Below are 23,552 nucleotides of genomic sequence, written 5' to 3'. Positions count from 1 at the left end.
ATCTTTGTGAGGCATGATTTTATTGAATATCTAATGGCATTTAGGATGCTCATCATTCATTGTGCTTACATAGTTGTTGTTACTTTTCTCATTCATTCCATGTGGTCTAATTCCATCATTATAACCCTTTAAAGTCCTTATAATTATATTATATAATTGTGATAGTAATTAAGACAGCAGAGTTGTTAAAAACTTATGATAGAATGTGGATTAAGTGGATTGAGTGAAAGCTATCCCAATGAGGCAAGTTGATTGAAACACTGTTATCTTTTGAGTGCTTTCTCTCATTTGTTCACTTTAAAGGTTGATTGCATACTTGACTAATCCTTTGCATTGGTTTTAACTATCAATTTTGTTAGCCTGTTAGATATTATTCATCAGACTATTATATTTTTTTCCATGAATTTGTATTACTCTTCAATTGCTCTTGGTGTTAGTCATGGATTTGTTAGTGGCAGTCTCACTTAAGAGAGGGGGTGAATTGGGTGAGTTATAAAAATTTATGAAATTAAAACAAAGAACTATCAGAAACAGAGAGTGTGAGTTTAGAATGATTTTACCGTAGAAAGGAAGACACAAGATTTATACTGGTTCGATCTCAACCACTTGACCTACGTCCAATCCTCAGAACACCTCTGAGTATTTCACTATGTTCCCAGATTGATCGGGCTCTTGGCGCCTCTGTACAGTAATTGAAGCTCTCAATCACTCCCCCTTACTTCCCGTAAGGTTACAGCCCCACTCAAGAGTCCACACCCTTGAGTATTACACAAACGTGATTAATGAGTAGTAAATTAACTCTCTTACAGAGTGAATAAATGATAATCACTTACGCTCGGAGTTATGAAGGAACAGAGTATTGAATGCAACAGTAAAAATCAACAGAGGGTAGCTCGGGTATTCAACCTGTTCATTAATCGTTCTTCGCGCCTTTTATAGTTGAGGTCGTTTAGTAACCGTTAAACGGAAGAGCTTCTAGCCGTTGTAAGTCTGGTTGCGTGTTTTTCCAGTTGCAACGGTTTTCGCCATTAATGCTTCTGACAAGGTAGGTTACAGACTACTTGGACAACCGTTGGAGTGCTGTTGGGATTTTCTTCGTAATCTACAAAAATACATTAATTCAATAAGTCTATTCTTCGTAGAATAAGATCAAGAGTATATTCGACCAACTGATAATCGAATATTCATAGCTTATGATTTGAATCAATCAGTTGTCAGATGCACTGGGTAGTAACTGAACGTGTTTAATTGAAGTGTTGTTCGATTATTACTTGATCGATCAGGTTATCGATTATTCTGAGTGAAAACTTTGAACCAAAAAACTAAGATTATCGATCAAGTTATGGATCATTAGTTTATCGATCAGGTGATCGATAAAGGGAAATAATGATATCATACTATGATGCATAAACAATGAAGATCAAGGTTGCTTTTGATTTTGACACTCTTTAAATAGTGAAACAAGACACTTATGAAGGCTGAGAAAATCTCGAAAGAAATATGTGATAAATTTTGAGAAACATCGAGACTTAAGGTTTAAACCGAAATTGCCTAATGATCGAACAAGTGATCGAACACTTGTTGATCGATCAGGTTATCGATAAATAGAGTGTTATAAAAATGACTTTTGAAACACTGATTATCGAACATTTTATCGATAAATGGATGATGGATAACCTTATCGATAAACAGTAGACAGAAGTATATTTTGTGAAAACACAAACTCTGTAAGTTGATTGAATAGATGATCGATAAAGGGTTGATCGATAATGTTATCGATAAAGAGGTCTTTTCTTGTAAAACAAAAGAGCTGATTTATCGATCAAGTTATGTGAAAACAATGTAAACATGAAGGTTGGTTATCGATCAGATTATCGATAATCTGATTATCAATCCGGTGATCGAAGAGCCATGATGTGACAAAGTTATATTGATTATCGATCATGTGATCGATAATATTCTTATCGATCAGGTGATCGATAAGCCACTGAAATAAGTTCTTGCACAAAAAGTTATGAGGCAATGTTCGATCATATTATCGATAAATGGTTGATCGATAATGTGATTGATAAATGGCGATAAAAACAAACCATAGAATGAGTAAAGTACATTACCATTTATCTGTCTTCTCATCGATAATCGGTTTATCGATCATGTGATCAATAAACACCTATTAATTTTGTATTTCCGATTATCGATCAAGTGATCGATAATTTATCCCATATTTTCATATGCAACTAAGAATGATCGATCAACACATTATCTAACACGTTATCGATCAAAGTTTCTGCTAAGTTTACTTAATTAGACAGAGTTATTATCTATCAGCTTATCGATAAAACCTTGATCGATCAACATGCTGAATCATAAATTATTCACTTTGTTATCATCAAAACCTTAAACCTAACAGGATTTTCATGTGAGTGATTGTTTTGCCCAATAGTGCAAAAGTTTAAGTGTGGGGGAGTTGATAAATTCCTATTTTAATATATTATTTGATATCTTTTTGGAGATATTTATTAATTAAAGTGGGATAATTTGCATTGATTGTGGATATTTTGAATTAAATACTGATTGCATGAAATTAGAGATTTAAAAGGAAATCTTATCATATTTTTATCTCTTCTTAAATAATTGATTTTATGTTTTATGATAGTATTTCAATTTACCTTTTGTAAGTTTTAGAAAAGGAAATAAAGATAATAGGAAAGCTGAAAGGAAAAGACAAAGAATTTAAAAGAAGAAAAGAAAAGGGAGAAACAAGATACGCAAGCCCAAGGCATCAAAGGATGAGGTTACCATATATATATATATATATATATATATAGATTCATAGGGAGATTCACGCCACGCATATGCATACACACGCCGCCTAGTTCACACACACCTTCACAGTTTTTCCTTCTTGGGTGTAAGTCACAATTTTTGCCGCATCAACCACACACAATTTTTGCCTATTCTTTAGTGAAACTGGGTTTTGGGTTTAGGTTAGGGTATTATATGTGGGAAGAAGTTCATCCGGCTTTGTTGGATTTAGTCAAAAAAGACAAGATTAGAGATGATGAGACTTCGCGATGGGAAATGGAAGACTCTATGTGTATGCCCTCTTGATTTTGCTTTAGTATTTTGGGCCTACGGCCTCGTCCCTTACCCAAAAAAAATGTTTTTTTTTACTTTCAAGCTAGTTTTATTAGGGGAAAAAATAAACTCATTTGATTACAAATTCAGCAAGTATAAAATTACAATGTGAAATTAAAATAACTACTTTCTCTAATTCTAAATATAAAAATTAGATAAGGAGTTTATTTTGATCCTAAATATAAAACCTTAATCCGTTTTGCCTCTTAAATTTATAATATTTTTTCAAAGCATATCCTTATTGCACATAACAAGGAGTTTCGATCAAGAATAGTTGTACTACATATAAATTAAAGAGGGTGTTTTAGGAAAACCAATACACCTTTTTTTTTGTTTTACAAATAACTAATTTTCCTAATTTTTTGCAAATTAGTTATTTATATCATATACTATCTCTAGTCCTTAATATAAGAGCTCATTAATTAATTTAAATAGGATAAAGAAATTAGTTAAATTAGTTATTACTAATAAATAAGTGTTCTCTTTCTTAAAATTTTCTTGCTAAACATGTGTATTAGCTATAACTATCATTTGATGAAATTTTTAACATGTGCAATTACTACAAAAGCCACTGAGAGGATTGAAGTCTTATATTTAGAGCCGAGTTAAATGTCAAACTAATTCTTATATTAAAGACCAGGGGTAGTATTAAAAAGTGGAGCGATTAATAAGAAAATAAATGAAAACATTTTATACAAATTCTCCATGAAAGCAATAATAATTTTCAGCCTTCTATCTCACAACACCAAAAGTACGTTCAACACTATGATTTTTATTTTATATACAGATTACCCAAAAAAATAGATAAATATGAGAAGTATTATCCAGTTGGTTCATTAATTTGCCTGATGTTGGAATCAAAGCCTTGACCTATTTTAACCTTTGCTTATGGTCATCTAGATGAGTATAGTTAGTGTCACCTTGATTTTCTAAACACACTTTAACACTTCACCATGAAATAAAGAATTATTAGAACAAAAGCACATATATCATATATATATATATATATATATATAGTAGATGTATTTTAACATGTGTCATGCAGGTATACAATTTTGGATGAAAAAAATGAGAACTTATTGAATCATGGAACAAAGAACAAAACTACTATTTATGACACTTAAGATAAGAACTAGTTGTAAAATCAATTTGGTTCTAAATATACGACTTCAATCTTTTTTGTCTCCTATATTTATCCATTTTTCCTAAATAATCCCTATAGTGATTACACATGTTAAGGAATTTCATCAAAAGGTAGTTTCAATGCACATACTAATGGTATTTTAGGGAAGACAAAGTTCATTTATTACACATACTAATTGTCATTTGCGTGAATTAATAAAAAGACAAGCGACATAGTAATTCAGTTATCCTATAAAATATTTCAAGAAACTTGTTAACTAAGATCACCAAGATCTTGTGCATGAGACCTAAAATACATATCATAAAAACACACAAAAGAGACAAGGACTGACTTTTACATATATAAATATATGATATAGAAATATTATAATGCAACACAACAATAATAATAACAATAACAACAACAATAACAATAACAATAACAATAATGTTATAAAATAATATAGAAGAAAAGTAGAGAATAGGGAAACAAAAGAGTATTTCTTATTTTATTCAAGGTGATGAACGTATGATACATGCCCTCTGCTTAGAGATATAACTTTGAATCATCAATAGAATCTACAAATTTCATAATAATAAGAGATAATTATAGATAATAGAGATAATAGGAGACATTGAAGATAATAGGAGATAATGATAAATACATGGACATCCACAAATATATTATATTCATAATCATAATACTCCCTCTTAGTTGTCTATAACTAAATATATACTATCATATCCAGTAATATATTAATTAGGTATAAGGATATTCCTAGACAATTAAGGGCAAAAAAGGGATAAGGAGAAATAGAAGATTTATGATGAAAAATAATTATTATGATTTTCCAAGTCAATTATGTAAAGTTTGACTAATTAAGGAAAATTGGTCAAAAAAATTATGGAAAAATATTTTCAAGTCTCAGAATATTAAGAAAAAAATAAGAATAATGTTTCTTGAAAATTATATGATGTTATATAATTAGTTTTATGACCAAATTGCCCTTAGAGAAATTACCAAGGAATTTAAGGTTGATTTAGTCTAATTTAAGGTCTTTTACTTGAAAAAATTCAAAATAAATATTTGGAAGGAGAATAAAATCCTAAAAAAATTCCTATGATGTCCTAAGAAATTATAAGAGATTATGGGAATAAAAGGAGACACTCAGATATCCAAGATTTTTCCTAATTATTTAGACAAGTGGAAAAATCAATAATGAGAAGGAAAATAGTTTTTCTTTTTGTTTAATTAATGAAAAATTGAGTTGAGCTAAAGAGGAAATTTTGGAAAAAGTAAAATGAGGATAATAAATTATGGATTTAATAGAAAATAATTACAAAGGCCAGAGTACTATAATTATAGAAAAAGAAATTAAACCCGGAGTAAAAGTGCACTGATAAAGTGTAAATTAGAGTCTTGTACTTTACTTGGCCCACAAGTTGCCAATTGTCAAGTTCCTATTAGAGAGTAATTAAACTTTCCAAGTGTCAAGCCCTAAGTGGAGAAGAATTTGACTTTTGAAAATTAATTACATTTGGACTAAGTTAATTAAGAGAGAGGTTACAAGAAAGAGTAGGCAATTGACACTTGGCATCTCATTAATATTGGTAGTTGAGATATTTTGAACATTAAAATGAGCTCTTCCTCCCCTAAAATCATATGCTTGTTCGGCCAAGAGGAAGGAGAAGAGGAAAAGAGTGATCTTGAAGTGCAACCAAGGTTGTTAAAACCAAGTCCATATTTGGATTATACATGAAAAATCATATAAGAATGAACCAAGAAATAATTTTTAGGGTTAAGAAAACAGGCTCTAAAAATTAAGGAACAAAGAGGGAAGGTTTAAAGGGCTTAAGAATTTATTAAGTTTTGTTATTGATTTTTGATATGGTTTGGTTGGTAATGTTGCTGCCCCTTTCATGGTTTTGATGTTAAGGTTTATTAATTGTGGAGGAGAGAAAGAAGATCAAAGAATCATAGAAACTTTTGGATCAAGGTAGTAAGATTTAATTAACTTGAATGTTGATGGTTGCATTGATTGTTATGTAATTTCATGTGCTATTATGTGGTTGAGCTAAATGATGATGATGATGATGATTGTGTAGCTATACTCCTTGCTCTAAGTGCCTTGGCTATTTCATGTTAGAGTACTACATGTATGGGGTAAAGTAGTTCTCTATTAATAGGAAAAATGTTGGCATGCTTGTAATTGATACATGTTAATGTTTTGGTTGATTGATCTTGCTACTGGGATTTCATTGAAATCTCATCCCCCATTTATATAACCTAACATTTTAAGGGCTGAATCATCAAAAGGGAAACTGCCAATTCAAGGATAATTGTGGTGGTGAACCATGAGGAAATAATTATATTTTGGTCATGTATAAGTGTGTATGTTTGGTGCTGTAACCCTAAGCTGGATGCTAACTTGGAGCTACATTCTTATTAAGTTCTTGAATGAATTTCTTCATGAAATTTGGTATGCTTAAACCTCACATTGTGAGCTTCAAATCAATTGGTGATTTTTGGTGATTTTTCAAAATTAAGGTCCAGAATCTAAAAAAAGGATTTTTACCAAAATGACAGAGTTAATTTTCACAAAAATCTAACACTTTCTCATAATGAATTAATTTCTGAAATTATTTTTTCTTGAAAAAGCATTCAAAGAGCTTTACACAAAATTTTGAACCACTCCATTTTGATTTTTCTAGATTAAGTTATGATTTTTCAAAGTTAGACCAGAAAACTGGATTTTTACCAAATGAATAGTAAAACTCTGAAAATCCGCGTTTTTATGGAATCTTTGAGCCCAAGACCATCCAATGTGGTCTAAAATAGTTCTAATTGAGCTCTAAGTTATTCTAATAGTAAGGTGTAACATATGCCTTATTAAAAAACTTCTACTAAGAAAAACCCCATGGGACAAAAACTTAGTAGAAGAAGAGTGCAACATTTATTGATATACTTCATAGTGCTTCCTTTTTAAAAACCTTGGTAGAAAAACCCAATGGGAAAAATCATAGACAAAAGAAAAAAAAGAGACAACATGCATTTACTCCCCTTCTTGACAATGTCAGTGGATATCTCTGAGTCTGCGAAGTCCAATGTCAAGAACAAGCCTCTAGAACGTGGTGGATTGAAGTGACTTGGTGAGTAGATCTACTAAATCTTCATTGGAATAAATCTACTGGATATTAACTTCACCATCCTTTTGAAGGTCACGAGTGAAGAAGAATTTTGGTGAGATGTGCCTTGTTCAATCTCTTTTGATGTATCCTTCCTTTGCTTGGGTAATACATGTAGTATTATCTTTGTATAACATTGCTAGGATAATTTTACCAGAACATAAGCCATAAGTAGTTTGTACGTGATGTATTCAAGACCTTAACCATACATATCCCAGACTTGCTTTATGTATCGCTAGAATCTCTACCATGGTTAGATGATATGGTTGATATAGTTTATTTCATAGATTACCATGAAATGGTTGTGCCACTACATGTGAATAGATAGCCTATTTGTGATTTACTAACATGTGAGTTAGATAGAAATCTAGCATCTGCATAGCCAACAAGATCAGTCTTAGGTGTATTTGAGTAAAATAATCCATGTTTATTGTAATGCCTTCATATTGGCAAAGAAGGATGTGCTTAACTCTATTCTAATGCCTTCATATTGGTAAAGAACTATATCATGCTAACAAGTTAACAGCAAGTGATATATCAAGTCACGTATGATTAGCAAGATGCATCTAGCATCTGCATAGCCAACAAGATCAGTCTCAGGTGTATTTGAGTAAAATAATCCATGTTTATTGTAATTCCTTCATATTGGTAAAGAAGGATGTGCTTAACTCTATTCTAATGCCTTCATATTGGTAAAGAACTATATCATGCTAACAAGTTAACAGCAAATGATATATCAAGTCACGTATGATTAGCAAGATACATTAGTAGTCCAATTGCACTAAGATATAGTATTTCTGGACTAAATAGCTATTTATCTCCCTTTTTTCCAATTTCTTGAGGTCAAAAATGGTCCTTGTCCACCTCTAAAAATCCTATAACCATTGGAATATGTAATGAATGTGATTTATTTATACAAAAAATATGCTAGCACATTTTTTGTATAAGTTTCTTGGTATACAAAGATTCCGTTTTTTAAATACTCAATTTGTAATCTAAGGCAAAATTTTGTTCTTCCTAGGTACTTTATTTCAAATTCTTTCTTTAGACAATTCATTGCCCTTTCAAGCTTTTCAAGAGTTTCAATGATATTTATATCATTAACATAAATGATAATTATAGTAAACTCATTTCCTGATCTTTTCATAAAAATGCATGGGTATATTGCATCACTTTTATATCCTTCCTTTAGCAGATACTCACTAAGCCTGTTATACCACATCCACCCTAGTTGCTTTAATCCATATAGTAATTTATTTAACTTGATTATCATTCTCTAGAGTTTAAATTATATGCTTATGGCAACTTCAACCCTACCATATAAATAGGTTGTAATAACATCCATTAGACGCAAATTGAGCCATTAGTAAATAAGTTTCTTCAAAGTCAATATCAGGTCTTTGTGTAAATCCTTGGGCAACAAATCGTGTCTTATATCTTATGATTTTACCTTTTTTATTTCTCTTTTGCATACAAAGCCATTTGTATCTAACCAGTTTTACATCTTCAGGTGTAACGACTACTGGTCCAAATACTTTTGACTATTCCAGCGATTTTAATTTTGCTTCAATCATGTCTTTTCATTTTGGTCTATGCTATCTTCGTCTGCATTCGCTAATTAACTTTGGTTCATGATCCTCATTATCATTCATCACATCAAGTGCTACATTACAAGCACAAATATTATTGACATCGACTTTCTTTTGCCCCATCATATAACATAATTAATTGAGGCCTCACCATTTTCACTTATTTTAGGTACTTGACTTTCCTTAAGAATTGGGACATTAGTATTGTCTAATGACTCTTCTGGAGTTGCTAACTTTTCTGGGACTAGGACATCTATACTTTTAACTTCTTTTTTCTTTCGAGGATTTTTATTTTTAGAACCGATAGGCCTGCCATGCTTCATGTGTGATTTAAAATCATTCACAATTGGTTGTCTATTAAGGAAATGAATTTTGATAGGAGCATTAGCAGTTGGAATATGTGACTTTATTACTTTCTTAGGGTCAATGAATAAGTCTGGCAATTGATTAACTAAACTTTGTAAATAAATTATCTTTTGAACTTCTAGTTCACATGCTTTTGTCTGAGGATCAAGATGAGATACTGATAATTAACTGCTTATTTTCTCCCCTTATTGTTAAGATAACTAACTCATCAAAATGATAATCAGCAAATCAAGTCGTGAACAAATCTCCTGGTGGCAATTCTAGACACTTTATTATAGTAGAAGATTCATATCCAACATGTATTCTCATCCTTCTTTGAAGACCCGTCTTGGTATGTTGTAGTGGAGCAATTAGAATATATACATCACATCTAAAGGTTCTTAGATAGGAAATATTAGGTTCCTTACCAAAAACTAATTGTAAAGCCAGGGATTTGAGATAGCTTATTGGCGTAATGCAAATTAACATTGCTGCATGCAAAATTGTATATCCCAAAGCAAAAACTGAGAGATTTGATCTCATAAATAATAGTCTCGCAATTAATTTTAAAAGTTTGATCAATGATTCTGCAAGTCCATTTTGTGCATGCACATGAGCCATGGGATGTTCAACACCAATTCTAAGAAACATACAATAATCATTGAAAGCTTGGGAAGTAAATTTATCAGTATTATCAAGACATAGTTTTGTGATGGAAAAATCAGGAAAAGGCGCTTTTAATCTAATTAATTGAGCCAATAATCTTGGGAATGCCAAGTTGGGCAAAGATAATAAACAGACATGTAACCATCTTGTTGATGCATCAATCAAAACTATAAAATATCAAAATGGTCTGCATGGTAAGTGTATCAGTCCGCAAATATCTCCCAGTGTGTGTTCTAGAAAAGTGAGAGGCTCACTTTCTAGTTTTCTTGGTGATGGCTAAATAATTAACTTTCCCTTGAAGCATGCATCACATGAGAAAACATTTGATTATGGTATTTGTTGACTTTTCAATGAATCTCTACATGAATTCTCAATTATCTTTTGCATCATAATTGTCTCGAAATAGCCTAATTGGTTGTGCCAAACATTAAATTTGTTATCATTTGTAAACCCCTGGTTTACAATGGCATGTACTTCAATTATAGTAATAAACTTTGGCCAAAAAAATTGTACTAATAAACATATAGTATAAGCTAAAAAAAATGCAGGCAATCTTTCTAGTATGCATTTTTTACTAGAGATTGACTTTGTGATATTAAGATATTTTTTATTTTTCTTAATTGTTGTTTTTGAACATCCAAATACAGTATGAATATTGGCATCTTGCATTACCAAATAAGAGAAATATTTCTCATTCCTAAGTATTGTGTGCATTGTTACACTATCACCGAGACAAATCTTCATGATTGATGTGAATAGGACCATTTTTCATCAAAGAAAACATAGCAATTGGCAAAAGAAGAAAAGAAAAAGATTAATCATTTAGTATTAATTTGGTAAGAACAAGTGTGTGTGACTAATTAATCATTTAATAAACTCTACTGAGGCTGAAATAATAAAATCAAGTCAAAATGATTGGATTAGCTCAAACATGCAACCACAGTATGGCTGTCTGTCCTTTTTTTGAGAAATTTTGGCTAAAACTATGGATTGATGCTCTTTTTTTTTTTTTAGAGAAAATATTAAAGCAAAAGAAGAAGAGAGAAGAAGGAAAATATATAAAATTGATGAAAAGAAAATACTTATAACTTTTATTAATTTGAGAAAATAACAACATTGAAAGTAGAAACTTTATTAAGATACGAGAAATGAAAACACACTAAAGCATAAAAATTTAACAAACACACTTCATCATATAAATTGAACTCTACTAAGATAGATTTATTCCTAAACGATATTCCCATCACCAATTAGGTGGTCAGTTCTTCTATTAGGATTAGCAATATCTAAATGAGTGATATCTATGTTGCCGTAATCAGAATTACCCTCTTCATCGACAAAATTTGTTTCTATCTTTAGCATTTTGCCATTATTCTTATTTTATTTTTAAGAAATTCTTGATAAATGTCAACCAAATGTTTTGGCGTATAACACGTACATTCCCAATGATCATTGCCACTATAGTGATAACATGAATTTTCAACATGATTAACGTTCCCACTAGTTTTTTTTTTTTGTAATTCTCATTATTCTTTGTTCTCTTCAAGTGGAGATTTGAACCCTGAATTTAATCACATCTATGTTCATGGCTAGGTCCACAACTATGGCTAGGCCATCATGACCATGACCATGTCTATATCCATGTCCACGTGTATGACTACGACCCCTTGTATATTCATTTGCTACCACATTCACTTCTGGGAATTGAGTAGAACTAGTTGGATGAGATTCATGATTTTTCTTTAAGAGTTTGTTATTTTGCTCGACCACAAGAAGACAAGAAATTAATTGAGAATATCTCTTAAACCGTTTTTCATAGGACTATTGTTGTAGTAACATATTAGATGCATGAAATATGGGGAATATTTTCTCTAACATATCTTCATCAGTAGCTTTTTCTTCACATAATTTCAGTTGAGAACTGATTCTAAATATTGCAAAGTTATACTCACTGACAGATTTAAAATCTTGCGAACGTAAGTGCATCTAGTCATAATAAGCTTTTGGTAGAATAACTATTTTCTAGTGGTCATATCTCTTTTTCAGGGTCTTTTATAATCAAATATTTTGTTTTTAGTGCCTCATGTAAGTGGTGACATAAAAATATCATGGCTTTAGCTTTATCTTGAGTGGATGTTTGATTGCAATCTTTGATTGTGTCTCTGAGGCTATTGGCATTCGAATGAATTTTCATATCTAGTATCTAAGATAAGTAATTCTTTCTAGAAATATCAAGAGCCACAAACTCAAGCTTAGCAAGATTTGACATAATAATACTATCATAAAAAGAAATTAATATTAGGGAAAAACTGAATACATCATATATAGACTTCATATATAATTTAAAATAATATATATATATATATATAAAGGTAATGACTTATGAGAATCATGAAGAGAAAATAAATTAAAAGAAAGAAGAGGAGATAGAGAATCATGAAATAAGAAGATGATAAAGCATTGTACCTTTGGTAGAGTCTCGTAGTGATAATGTGTTATAAAATAAAAGGCACAATATAGAAGAATTGAATCATTAAATCAGATTGATAGTTATCATTATTTTCCCCTTTTCTTTCCCAATTTTCCCTTTCCCTGCTCTATTTTCTCCCCCTATCTCTTCTTTTCTTCGTCAGATCTCTTCTCTTTCTTATTCTCTCTTCCTGTTTTAAATCAAGAATTTAACATAATAAACACAAAAACTTGATGCAAGTATTATCAATTTTTAAATACAAATGCTTAAAATATGTACATGAGGAAAATCAACAAAAATATGTACCTAAGAAAAATCAACAAAAATATGTACATGAGAAAAATCAACATACATTTTTTTCTATAAATAACTAACTTAAATAATATTTTAATTTTTATAAATTATTTATTTAGTTCATAGGTTTAAGATTGGATGGATAATACTACCTCCAATCCTAATTATAAGATATCGTTTATAGTTTACAAATGAGGTTTTATAATTAGAACTAGAAGTAGTATATTTCTATGCATTTTGAAGGGAAGAAATTAAACCTATGTATAGTAGAATACTCATGTGTACGTGTGTGTGTATAGATTGACAAATCAATAAAATAATTACTACCTCCGGTCCTAATTATAAGAGCCAGTTGACTAATTTGAGGAGATTAAGGAAGTGAGTTGAGTTAGTTATTTGTTCTAAATAGGTATTATCTTTCCTAAAATATCCTTGCTAGTCAAGTGTATTGACTAGAACTATCATAATTAGAAGGGCTACTTTGGAAAAAAAATGTGTAAATATGAGAGACAAAGTGGATTAGGGTATTATATTTAAGACCAAAATAAAAGTTAAACAGGATCTTATATTAAGGATCGGAGATAGCACGGGAAAGAGAAACAAAAGGGGATCTGATTCTGTTTCGTATTGTACTAGTACTACTTTCTTTGCGACACAAACGTGGAGGAGTTTTAGTGCGCATCATCACTAACAATACTCTGAAATTAACATATTTGATTCCACAGAAATTAATCTTTTTACAATGATCGCCGTTGTAATCAGAAACGTGGCTGATGTCTCTAATTTCCATTGTAATCAGAAGATCTGGGACTAACATGATCGCCGTAGGCCGGGAAGCGAGCTCAGGTTTTGATGAACCCGTTAATTTGCGTGAAATAATACCAGAGCTTTGTGAGAATGTTTGCCAAAATTTAACGTTCTGATGATTATTTCATTTGAATTTTTGTCTTTTTGTTTTTTGTTTTTTCCCCCCTCCTTCTTCCTGCGTTTTGATCTTTGTGCGGACGTCAACAACAGAAATCCAGAGACAGTTGAAGGGAAAAGGTCGTTAACGAGCACTGGGATATTGGTGGGGGGGCCCACCAGTTTTTCTCAAAAAAATTTTTCTTCTGGTTCTCGCCCCTCCGATCCCTTTGAACGTTGAATCACTCATTCCTTTTGCACGTTTCAACGAGACATGCTTCCTCCTAAAAAATCAGATAGCACATTTTCACGTCATTATCATTTCTCCATTTCTCCCTTCTTTTTCGTCTTAAATCAATTTAACTTTATATGACTGAACGAGTTCTGTTTTTTGTTTCGTTTATATTTTCTCTTCCAGAGACCCTTTCCGTCTCGCATAATCAGGCCAAGGATTAGTTCACAATCTCTGTGTGTTTCTTGTCTTCAAAGCAAAAATTGGTTGTGGTCGACGGAGAGGCAAAGGGAAGCATCATGTCTATGTCGGATTCCGAATCCTCGTCTTATGGCCGCGACTACAAAAATTTCAGACAAGTCACTCGTGAACGTAAGCCCCTTGCCGCATTATTTTTTCTTCGTCTCATTCTAATTGTCATGATAATTTTTGATTCATACGTTTGTCTCTGATCAATTTGGAAGCCCCACGATTTTGAATATCTAGAATGTGGCTAAGAATTGTTATTCTTTCTTCTCTTCTTAGCACAAATGCATACAAAAATGTTCCAGGAAACTCTCGAACTAAATTCATTCATTGATGGCAAAATCTAGAGTTAATCATGCCAAATATTCTGAACCATAGGATGCATTCAGGGTGTCATCCAAGTAACCTTAGAAGCGAAGAAGATGAAAAACAGGGCCCTTTGGGAATGTGACCCTCCAACCTGGGTTATGCCAAACACTGTCGAAAGATTTCCTAGAATAGTAAGACTATCAAAAAGGCCTAGAATTTGAGTAACTAAACGTTGGACCTGCTGAACCCATGTTAGTAAGGTTAAGGAATTGCAATCATCAAGAACTGCTTAAAATTTTAGTTGTGTATATATAGTTCTCATTTGTGACTATTTGATGCTTGTTGATCCCTCCTTCTAGGGCCGAACACTCTAGTACAAATGGTCATTTGGATTCTGCAAGCAAATAATCATTATCGTTTCATGCTTTCCGAAGTCTTGATTTTGTTACTCGATACCTTAGGTGGGCTGTCTTAGTACTTTTCTGGTGAATGTTGAATCTTGCAGTTGTTTTGGGGCACTTCCCCAAATGTCAATTCTTCGATTTTAGGAGGATTATAAAAGGCAAAGGCTCTTTCGTGATATGCAATATATGTTATTATTTGCTGCTAATGCTTGGAGAAAAAATGCTGGACCTTTCACGGATTTCTTCTTGCTGTGGCCTCTTTAATGGACAAATTGGGCTTCCAATCTCTTTATGGACTTCACCGAATTATTTAGTAGAGGGGTCCACGGGTTCATTAATTTATAAGTCTTCCTTGTTCGCTTGGGCTTTTCTGTTCTTTTACATTCCTTTTTTTTTTTTTTTGGGTTTCTTTTAGGGGGATCTCTTTCCTCCTCTCTGGTGCTTCTTCGCTTTTCTTCTCTCATGCTACTTTTTCCTTTACGAAAAACCCATATAAATGAATATAAAGAAGGAAAATAGAAGCTGACAGAACATAATTCAAAGTGTCATTATATGTTCTTTAGACAATTTGGAGCCAAATCTATTCCTGTTTGACACGTGTATTTCTTTACTACAAGTATATCCCTCCCCTCATTCAAATAAATTTTAAATACTTGAGTGTTTACCTCTGGTAAGCTGTTAATATGTTAGCTTTTTCAGGTATAGCATCCTTTCTTTTGTGCCGTTTCAAAATTTTAATAGCCTGTGATTGTAGAAAATATTAGGCCTTGACCATATACTTTCTCATCAGATACTTTATTTGATTTCTCTTTAAACTGAAATTCTCTCCAGGATTGTTATATGAAATGCTCAGGTCATCAAAGAAGGGAGATTCAGAATCAACATGGAAGGTATTTGATGCCACTTGTTTTCTTAAGGAATTCAGCCTTGATGTTTGTAAATTTTTTCTGGCCGTCTGTTCAGATTATTTGCAGCTACTATTCTAGGAAGTATAGCACATTATACCAAGTTCCTTGGACATACACGAGACAGATTTAACGATTATTTTAGCAGATAATTTCTGTGTGAAGAGCTCTTTTCAATCATGGGATCTAACCACTATCCACTGCATGTCACAGAGCGTTAGCTTTCATTTTGGATGAGATTGTTATGGGATTTCTGTGATTTGTCTCCAGTTGTTTATAAAATATTAAGGCAGAGCCCAGTTCATTAAGTCCGGCGTATTTATATATTTGGAATCTCGGATATATATAATTGATGAATGCTTGAGGATACTGGTAAAGTTGAAAGAAAAATAACGATCAAGAACCCCTGGATATGGAAACAAATTGGCCGATAGATCAGGAGATTGATACGTCATTAACCTTTGTGAAAGTTTTTGGAAATTCGACAAGGTCATGGTGGTGGGCAGTTCATTCACTCCTTCGTGTCATTTGGTTGGAGCGAGATGCTAGGAATATTCTTTAAATAAGGATTTCGCTATGGAGAGCTTGATCTCCTTGGAAGTCAGGACTCTTCACCTTGGATCACTAGAGATTTTTTTATATGTATGGTACTAAAAATTAGTTTGTACAGATCTTTAAGGGTCTTTTCTTATGTGCTTCGAATTGGAGATATATCTTAGCATGTAAACGCAAACTGTTACATAACGCTCATGGGGGTATAGCATAAGAAATCGCTAGATAATGTTAAAGCAAACTGAATTGGAACTGAGCATAAATATACTGTACATCTCAATGAGGGGTGGAAGGTAATAAAAACACGAGTAAGCGTAAAGTTGAAATTTGTTTTGATTATTATAATCCTAAATGTCCAACGGTTTCCTGTTTGCAGGTACTAATCATGGACAAACTCACTGTAAAGATAATGTCTCACTCATGCAAGATGGCTGATATCACAGATGAAGGTGTTTCATGTAAGAATCACCAAATTGATTTCTGAGGAGTTCTCTTTATATCCCAGGAAATCAAATTCATGCCATTGAATTCTTTCCCTGATTTTTGTTATTTCTGTGTCATAATGTTTGACTTTAATTTATTCTGTAATGTTCAAACAAAAAAGTGAAGTGATTTATACTCTTAAAAAGTTCACATGGATATATACAACAAAATATAATATGTCTGTTAACCATGGATGTCAACATATTCAGGTGCACAAATAATTCTGCTTCTACTATATTACAATATATAGTTTTGCTGTTCTTCTGTAGTGGTTGAAGATTTGTACAAACGAAGGCAGTCATTCCCAACCATGGATGCAATATATTTCATGCAGCCAACCAAAGAGAAGTAATTTATCCTCCCTCTTCTCTTGGTCGTATGTCTGTGTGTTGTGTATTTTTAAAACACACGCATAGAGATGCATGCATTATTAATTATGATTAACTTTTGACCAAGTTGTAAACTGTGTTATAACTTCAGGCCAAAATAAAAAATTGTAATATCTGGTAGTCTTTCTTGGTTGCTTTTGCATGCTTCATTTAGTTCTGCCGGTACAATTAAAATAGTGGGGCCCAGAGACATGGTTTGGCTGTTTGACAAAATTTCGTATTACGCATGCATAGAGGTATCTATAAACAAAAAATTTACAAATCAGATTTTTTTTTTTGTTTTTCAATTTTATTTTGAGAGCTATGATTTGTTCTAAGTTTTATTGCATAGCTTCTTTCCCAAATAATTTCCTTATCATTTTATTTTCAAGAACATATTTTTTTCAAAAATGAAAAAAAAAACCTTATTTTTCTACCAAAAAAAGTCATTGTGAAATACATTCACTTCTTTTATTTAGTAGGAATTGTTTTATTTTGATTTTTCTTGTATATTATCCTTTCACACATTGTCCACCTGTCTCTCTTCTAAATATATGTGAACATGTCAATTGTTAGAGATGGAAAATATGCTAAACTCTTATGGCTTAGATTTTCATTTAGTTTTGAAGGAGTAGCTCATTTAGCTGTCATTTTTACAGAACTGGTGGATAAATTCTTGATTTTCTCTGTTCGCAGTGTTATTATATTTTTGTCAGACATGTCTGGAAAGGCACCCTTATACAGGAAGTAAGTGATGACCAATTTATCATCTTGAATCTTCAATCTATCGATTTCAAGCTGTGTTTTATTCTGGGTTCTTGTAGGGCATTTGTTTTCTTCAGTTCACCTATTTCAAAAGACTTGATAATGAACATTAAGAAAGATACAATGGTGTTGCCTCGCATAAGTGCCCTGAGAGAGGTTAGGATTATTTGTTTACAATTTACAAGCTCAATTTCCCTTGCACTGATCATGTTTTCCAAAAAAAAAAAATTCCATATTTTTCTTATGGTGAAATTTCTCTCTTTTGGATGACATTAAACAGATGAATTTGGAGTATTTTGCCATAGATAGCCAGGTACTTGAGTGTTCTTTATTTTTCTTTTTGCATGTCATACACTTCACGTTTGTATAATATGAATATAAATTTTTGTTCCCCCTTTATTTACCATTACTCTATTGTCCTCACTTTGAGGTGTGTGATTTTGATATGTTAATGCAGGGTTTCGTCACAAACAATGATAGAGCCTTAGAGGATCTGTTTGGAAATGAGGAGAATAATCATAGAGGTGATGCATGTCTGAATGAGATGGCTACTCGGATTTCTACAGTTTTTGCTTCATTAAGAGTACGTAGTTAGTATTTTTTTTTTTTTTTTTGGGTAAGAAAAAAATAACAAATATAAATAATAATTGTACTCAATGCTCATTAAAAGTCGAAGCATGTAATAGAGAAGTTTTCTGAAGCACATAAAAATATTTTTCTAGGAATTCCCTTTCGTTCGCTACCGCGCTGCCAAGTCCCTAGATGCAACCACAATGACTACTTTCCGTGATCTGATTCCCACAAAGCTTGCTGCTGGTGTCTGGGATGGCGTGGTGAAATATAAAAAAACTATACCTAACTTCCCTCAGACGGAGACTTGCCAGTTACTCATCCTTGACAGATCAATTGATCAGGTTTCTGAAATCCACAAGTTGATGAAAGACTCGTTATATTCTTCCAATGCTATCATCTCATAACGAGTATAATACTCTGGGCTTGTAGATTGCTCCTGTAATACATGAATGGACGTATGATGCCCTTTGCCATGATTTACTGAATTTGGACGGAAATAAGTATGTTCATGAGGTAGTATTATACTCATCCTATTGCATTTTTCTCAGAACTTTTGTACTCGTTTTTCTTTTTCTTTTTGGGATATAAAGATGGAATGCACTTTACTAGGTTCCTGGTAAGAATGGAGGTGCACCCGAGAAGAAAGAGGTTCTTTTGGAAGACCATGATCCCATATGGCTTGAGCTTCGCCATGCACATATTGCAGATGTATGTAGAGTTGTTCTGTTTCTAACTTAACCATCATGAATAATACCTTTTGATATATGGCCTTGTCAGGCTAGTGAACGTTTGCACGAGAAAATGACCAACTTCGTTTCAAAGAATAAAGCTGCACAAATCCAACATGGTTCCAGGTAAGTTATCAATGGGACATTGATGCTGAGCAATAACGTTAGTCAACATCAGAAAGAGGGCCTTTTCTTCAAATTTCTTTTAGAGCTCTATTATTCAAGGATATGGGCCATTTTGGAAAGGCAGATAGTACTTACTTGTCACTGTTTAGTAACCATGAAGTATTTAATAATTAATAATGAAGTCACTTGTGCTGCTGCATAATATGACTGAGTCTTTGATTTGCAAAGGCATGCACGTTCTCTCATTTAGATTATTAGGTAATTTCTCAATTATTTAGGCCCAGATCTGGAAATGATGCAAATGTTGATTTATTTATTTACAGAGATAATATTATGAGAGATTGACTTAAATGGTATTTCATTTACAGAGATACTGGTGACATGTCATTGCATGACTTACAGAAGATGGTTGAAGCACTTCCGAAATACAGTGAACAAGTGGACAAACTTTCCCTCCACGTAGAAGTTAGTGGGTCACATTGAAAACCTTTTTTTTTTTAATGATTGTGTGATACACTTTGTACAAATATATGGGAAGAACTGCAATAATGTCCCATGGAAAAACATATTCACAAAAAAATCCCAATAACAAGTGAGCAGCTGAAACCTATTGCTATTTCATGTACTGAAAAATTATGATTCATGCTGATTCATGACCAGATAAATAGAGCATTGGGGCTTAGATTAAATTCAGTAAGTTTGTTGCTTCTCTTTTAAGGAATTGATTTTGGACATGTTTAAGAGCATGTCGAAGAATTGTAAGAATGACTGAAGCAGCGTATTATGGGACCGCAGCTTTACAAAATAACGGGTTTTTCTTTTGTGGATGCAGATTGCAGGAAAAATCAACAGAATTATTAGGGCATTGGGACTTCGGGAACTTGGGCAGATGGAGCAAGATCTAGTTTTTGGAGATGCTGGAACAAAAGATGTCATTAAATTTTTAGCTGAAAACCAGGTAAGAAAAAATGAAAGATCCTTATAGCTATTAAAGACGAGATACAAGTTGCGAAAGACAACTTCTGCATATCATTTATATGAAAAGTAAGTACTATCTTTATGCAGGATAGGACTTGCGAAAATAAGTTGCGCTTGTTAATGATTCTTGCAGTCATCTATCCTGAGAAATTTGAAGGTGAAAAGGGTCTTAATCTGATGAAGGTGTGGTTTCTCTGCTACTGTGTGCAAAAACTAATGATATGGTTGGTAATGGCGTAAATGCGCAGGTGAAAAATGAGAAACTGTATTAATAAGCAACTAGGTGTGTGTTTGGGGCGCGTTAACGTGGTTTTTTTATTGCAATAAAGAACATGCACTAAATCTAGCCACATGCCATTTCCACTCCAATAAAGCATTGTTCATTTATGATGACAAGGAATGAATTTGCTGTTACTGATGTGACACCGTTGCTGGTATTATGCAATGTTAACCCTTTCAAATGCGTTTCCTTTTAGGTCGCAGGATTAACAAGTGAGGATATGACTGCTGTGAATAATTTGAAATTGCTAGGGACACAACTGGAAGCCACAGAAAGTTCAACTGGTTCTTTCTCTTTCAAGTTTGATATCCACAGGGCAAAGGTACTTTCTAGTTTATATATATGTAATTTTCTCAATATCACGTTTATCTCTGAAAGTTATCTATTTAAGTTGTCAGAAGAAGAAGAAGCGTGCAGCTAGGATAGACCGACCTGGTGAAACAGAGACGTGGCAGCTATCACGGTTTTACCCCATAGTAGAGGTAAAAATCAAGTTGATTTACTATCATATAGCATTAACACATCGGTATATTTAACTCTTACTTTTGCAAATATGATTGTTATGATCCAGTTGGAGCTAATATTGACTTTTAGAGCCTCATATTTGATAAGTAGATGAATCATTTACGAGCTGATTTGATGTCATCACTCAGGTGCTTGTAGAAAAGCTAAGCAAAAATGAGTTGTCAAAAGAAGATTATCCGTGTCTGAATGAGCCAAGTCCAACATTCCACAATACACCTTTTAGCCAAGACCAACCTGCACACTCTATGAGATCAAGACGCACACCATCTTGGGGTCGATCTCGAGGCTCTGACGATGGATATTCAAGGTTCTATTCCTTTTTCCTATATTTTGCATATTCCAAGTAATGTGATAATTACTTCTAATTACACCAGTTTTAGTTTCTTCTTTCCGCTTCAACTTTCCTCGCTTCTTGCTTGCCACGCTCTGTCACACAAGCCTGCTTTGGCGGCGCACCTCTTATTCATTTAATCTTCATTTGTGGCCAGCGATTCAGCACTCAGGCGTTTATCCAGCGATTTCAGCAAAATGGGGCAGCGTATTTTTGTATTCATTGTTGGTGGAGCCACAAGATCCGAGGTTTGACCTGTGATTTTCCTGACCAGTTTACAATCTCTACCTTGTTTCAGTTACTCTGGCCTAAGCCATTGTTTTAATCTCCAGCTTAGGGCTTGCCACAAGCTTACTGGTAAGCTGCAGCGGGAAGTTGTTCTGGGGTCGTCAAGTATTGATGATCCCGCGCAGTTCATTATGGTATTAAAGATTTCAACTTTCTTTTTTAAAGTTGATCGCGTTTTGCTAAACAAGGAATTGCAATGTGTCATAATCATCCGTACATGCTAATTTCCTTGTGTAGAAATTAAAGACCCGATCAGAACTCTCAGTAGATGATCTTGAGATATGATGTTGCTGACTTGGGAATTGGAAGATAAGCTCAATGATATCTATCATGAACCTATGGTTCAGCCAAACCACTGAATCTTAATCCAGCAATTAGAGCCATTTTAATTCAAATCCAGTGTAGTTTGTATGCTAAGACCTCATTTTGTAATTTGTACAGCTGAAAAATCGCTTAAGGTCTGAATCTTGTATCTTCAATCCTTTTTTCATTAAAATTCCAGCGTAATCAGTATATCATTACATATATAAATTAATGAAAGCCATGAAAAGTGTGGTTCTGAGATCTTGTTTTTAATATGAGCAGTTATTACTAATTAAAACACTTTTTTTTTCATGTTGACATGATTCTGAACTGGTTAAGATAATTGATACTTATCTCACATCAAACCATTGTTAGACATGAGATGAAACTTAAAAAAAACAAAAAAAGGGAACTGTTCTTGAAAACCATTGCAGGCTTAACTGAGATAATAAAATGATTCAAACTTGAATACCCACTTTAAGGATTTATCATATTTCTCTAAATCTTGTGCACTTTTTTTTAACTCTAATTATAGCCTCTAATTCATTACAAAATATGTTAGCAAATGCTAAACAAACTTCTCCACTTCAGTGTAACTTGATCACTTGTATGACAACTTTCTTCACATTTATGCAACAGTGTCCTTCATTCAGTTTGTTCCATTTCTGGCTATTCCTGTGGTACCATTCCATTGATAAAATATAGAAATACCCAGAAAGAAGAATCATGAATTTCTAACTTGGAACCATTCCAAATAAGCTCGTGAATAGAAACTTGAACAAGAAAACAGTCAAAAGTTGTTTTGTTTTTGTCTGTAGTGGTTTCTGTCCCTTTGGCAGAGCTTCAATAATAGACAGAAGATGCTCAGGCTTTCCGCAAGTTCTGTTTACAAACACTGTCAGTGGCACGATTAGTGCCTTAACTATTGGAGATTTTCACATATTTCAGTTAAACCACAAATTTTAACAGCCACCTAGCCAATAAAAACCAGAATGATCTGTCAATAAGACATGTATAATATATATCAGAAACTTACTTATTTAATAAACTCCATGGTTGATTTCCCCGCATTCTGCACCAAACACTCCTGTTCATAACTCTGTCAACTTCTGGGAAATAGCAATAGGAAGCAATTGTGTGTGTGTGTGTGTGTGTAATAATATAAAGATAATAATATAAAGAAAGGAAGAAAGAAAGTGGTTGATCAATTATGCTATGTTCGCCCCCACAAAACCACCAAAAGCAAAACTCAAAAACACAATCCACTGCCTCCCATTACAAAAAAAAATGAGAAGCCCCACAAATCATTCTGTATAGGATTGCAAGTCCTTTTCTCAGAGGCTTTTTAATCATTAAGGGCAATGAATTCCAGATGAAAGCATCCCTCAAGCTACAAAATTTACCAGATCTGACTAGCACAAAATAAATTGTCAAATTAAAACA

The 23,552-nt window shown here is 32.8% G+C and overlaps 1 protein-coding gene across 5 annotated transcripts; it reads left to right on the top strand.

Annotated features, from left to right (window-relative positions):
* Positions 1-14,244: 14,244 nt before the first annotated feature.
* LOC114741170 (SNARE-interacting protein KEULE-like) lies at positions 14,245-22,259 on the top strand. Of its 5 annotated transcripts, XM_028929446.1 has the most exons (21): positions 14,245-14,317; positions 15,736-15,794; positions 16,738-16,819; positions 17,114-17,192; positions 17,909-17,959; positions 18,037-18,133; positions 18,258-18,290; positions 18,435-18,560; positions 18,700-18,891; positions 18,980-19,063; positions 19,160-19,258; positions 19,328-19,404; positions 19,773-19,869; positions 20,237-20,362; positions 20,470-20,565; positions 20,859-20,978; positions 21,067-21,144; positions 21,316-21,494; positions 21,676-21,766; positions 21,851-21,940; positions 22,044-22,259. In XM_028929446.1, exons 1-21 carry the CDS (start codon positions 14,245-14,247, stop codon positions 22,089-22,091), a joined length of 1,977 nt encoding a protein of 658 aa, XP_028785279.1. In that variant the 3' UTR covers positions 22,092-22,259. The 5 variants fall into 5 exon arrangements, with proteins under 5 accessions (XP_028785279.1, XP_028785271.1, XP_028785285.1 ...); XM_028929438.1 differs by having other exon boundaries at positions 21,851-22,259; XM_028929452.1 differs by having other exon boundaries at positions 20,859-20,984; positions 21,073-21,144; positions 21,316-21,460; positions 21,684-21,766; positions 21,851-22,259.
* The last annotated feature ends 1,293 nt before the right edge of the window (positions 22,260-23,552 follow it).

The sequence above is a fragment of the Neltuma alba genome, unplaced genomic scaffold, assembly GCF_004799145.2.
Source record: "Neltuma alba isolate B1F8T4 unplaced genomic scaffold, ASM479914v2 tig00000609_pilon, whole genome shotgun sequence".
NCBI lineage: Eukaryota > Viridiplantae > Streptophyta > Magnoliopsida > Fabales > Fabaceae > Neltuma > Neltuma alba.
The sequence above is the reverse complement of the archived record's forward strand: the minus strand, read 5'-3'. Positions and strand labels throughout refer to the sequence as shown.

Bases quoted from the DNA above. Each gene is read 5' to 3' on its own strand.
- LOC114741170 (XM_028929428.1), top strand. From the start codon at position 14,245: ATGTCTATGTCGGATTCCGAATCCTCGTCTTATGGCCGCGACTACAAA. The intron at 17,193-17,908 runs GTAATTTATCCT...CTCTGTTCGCAG, and splicing joins ATGCAGCCAACCAAAGAGAA to TGTTATTATATTTTTGTCAG. The intron at 21,145-21,315 runs GTAAAAATCAAG...GTCATCACTCAG, and splicing joins GGTTTTACCCCATAGTAGAG to GTGCTTGTAGAAAAGCTAAG.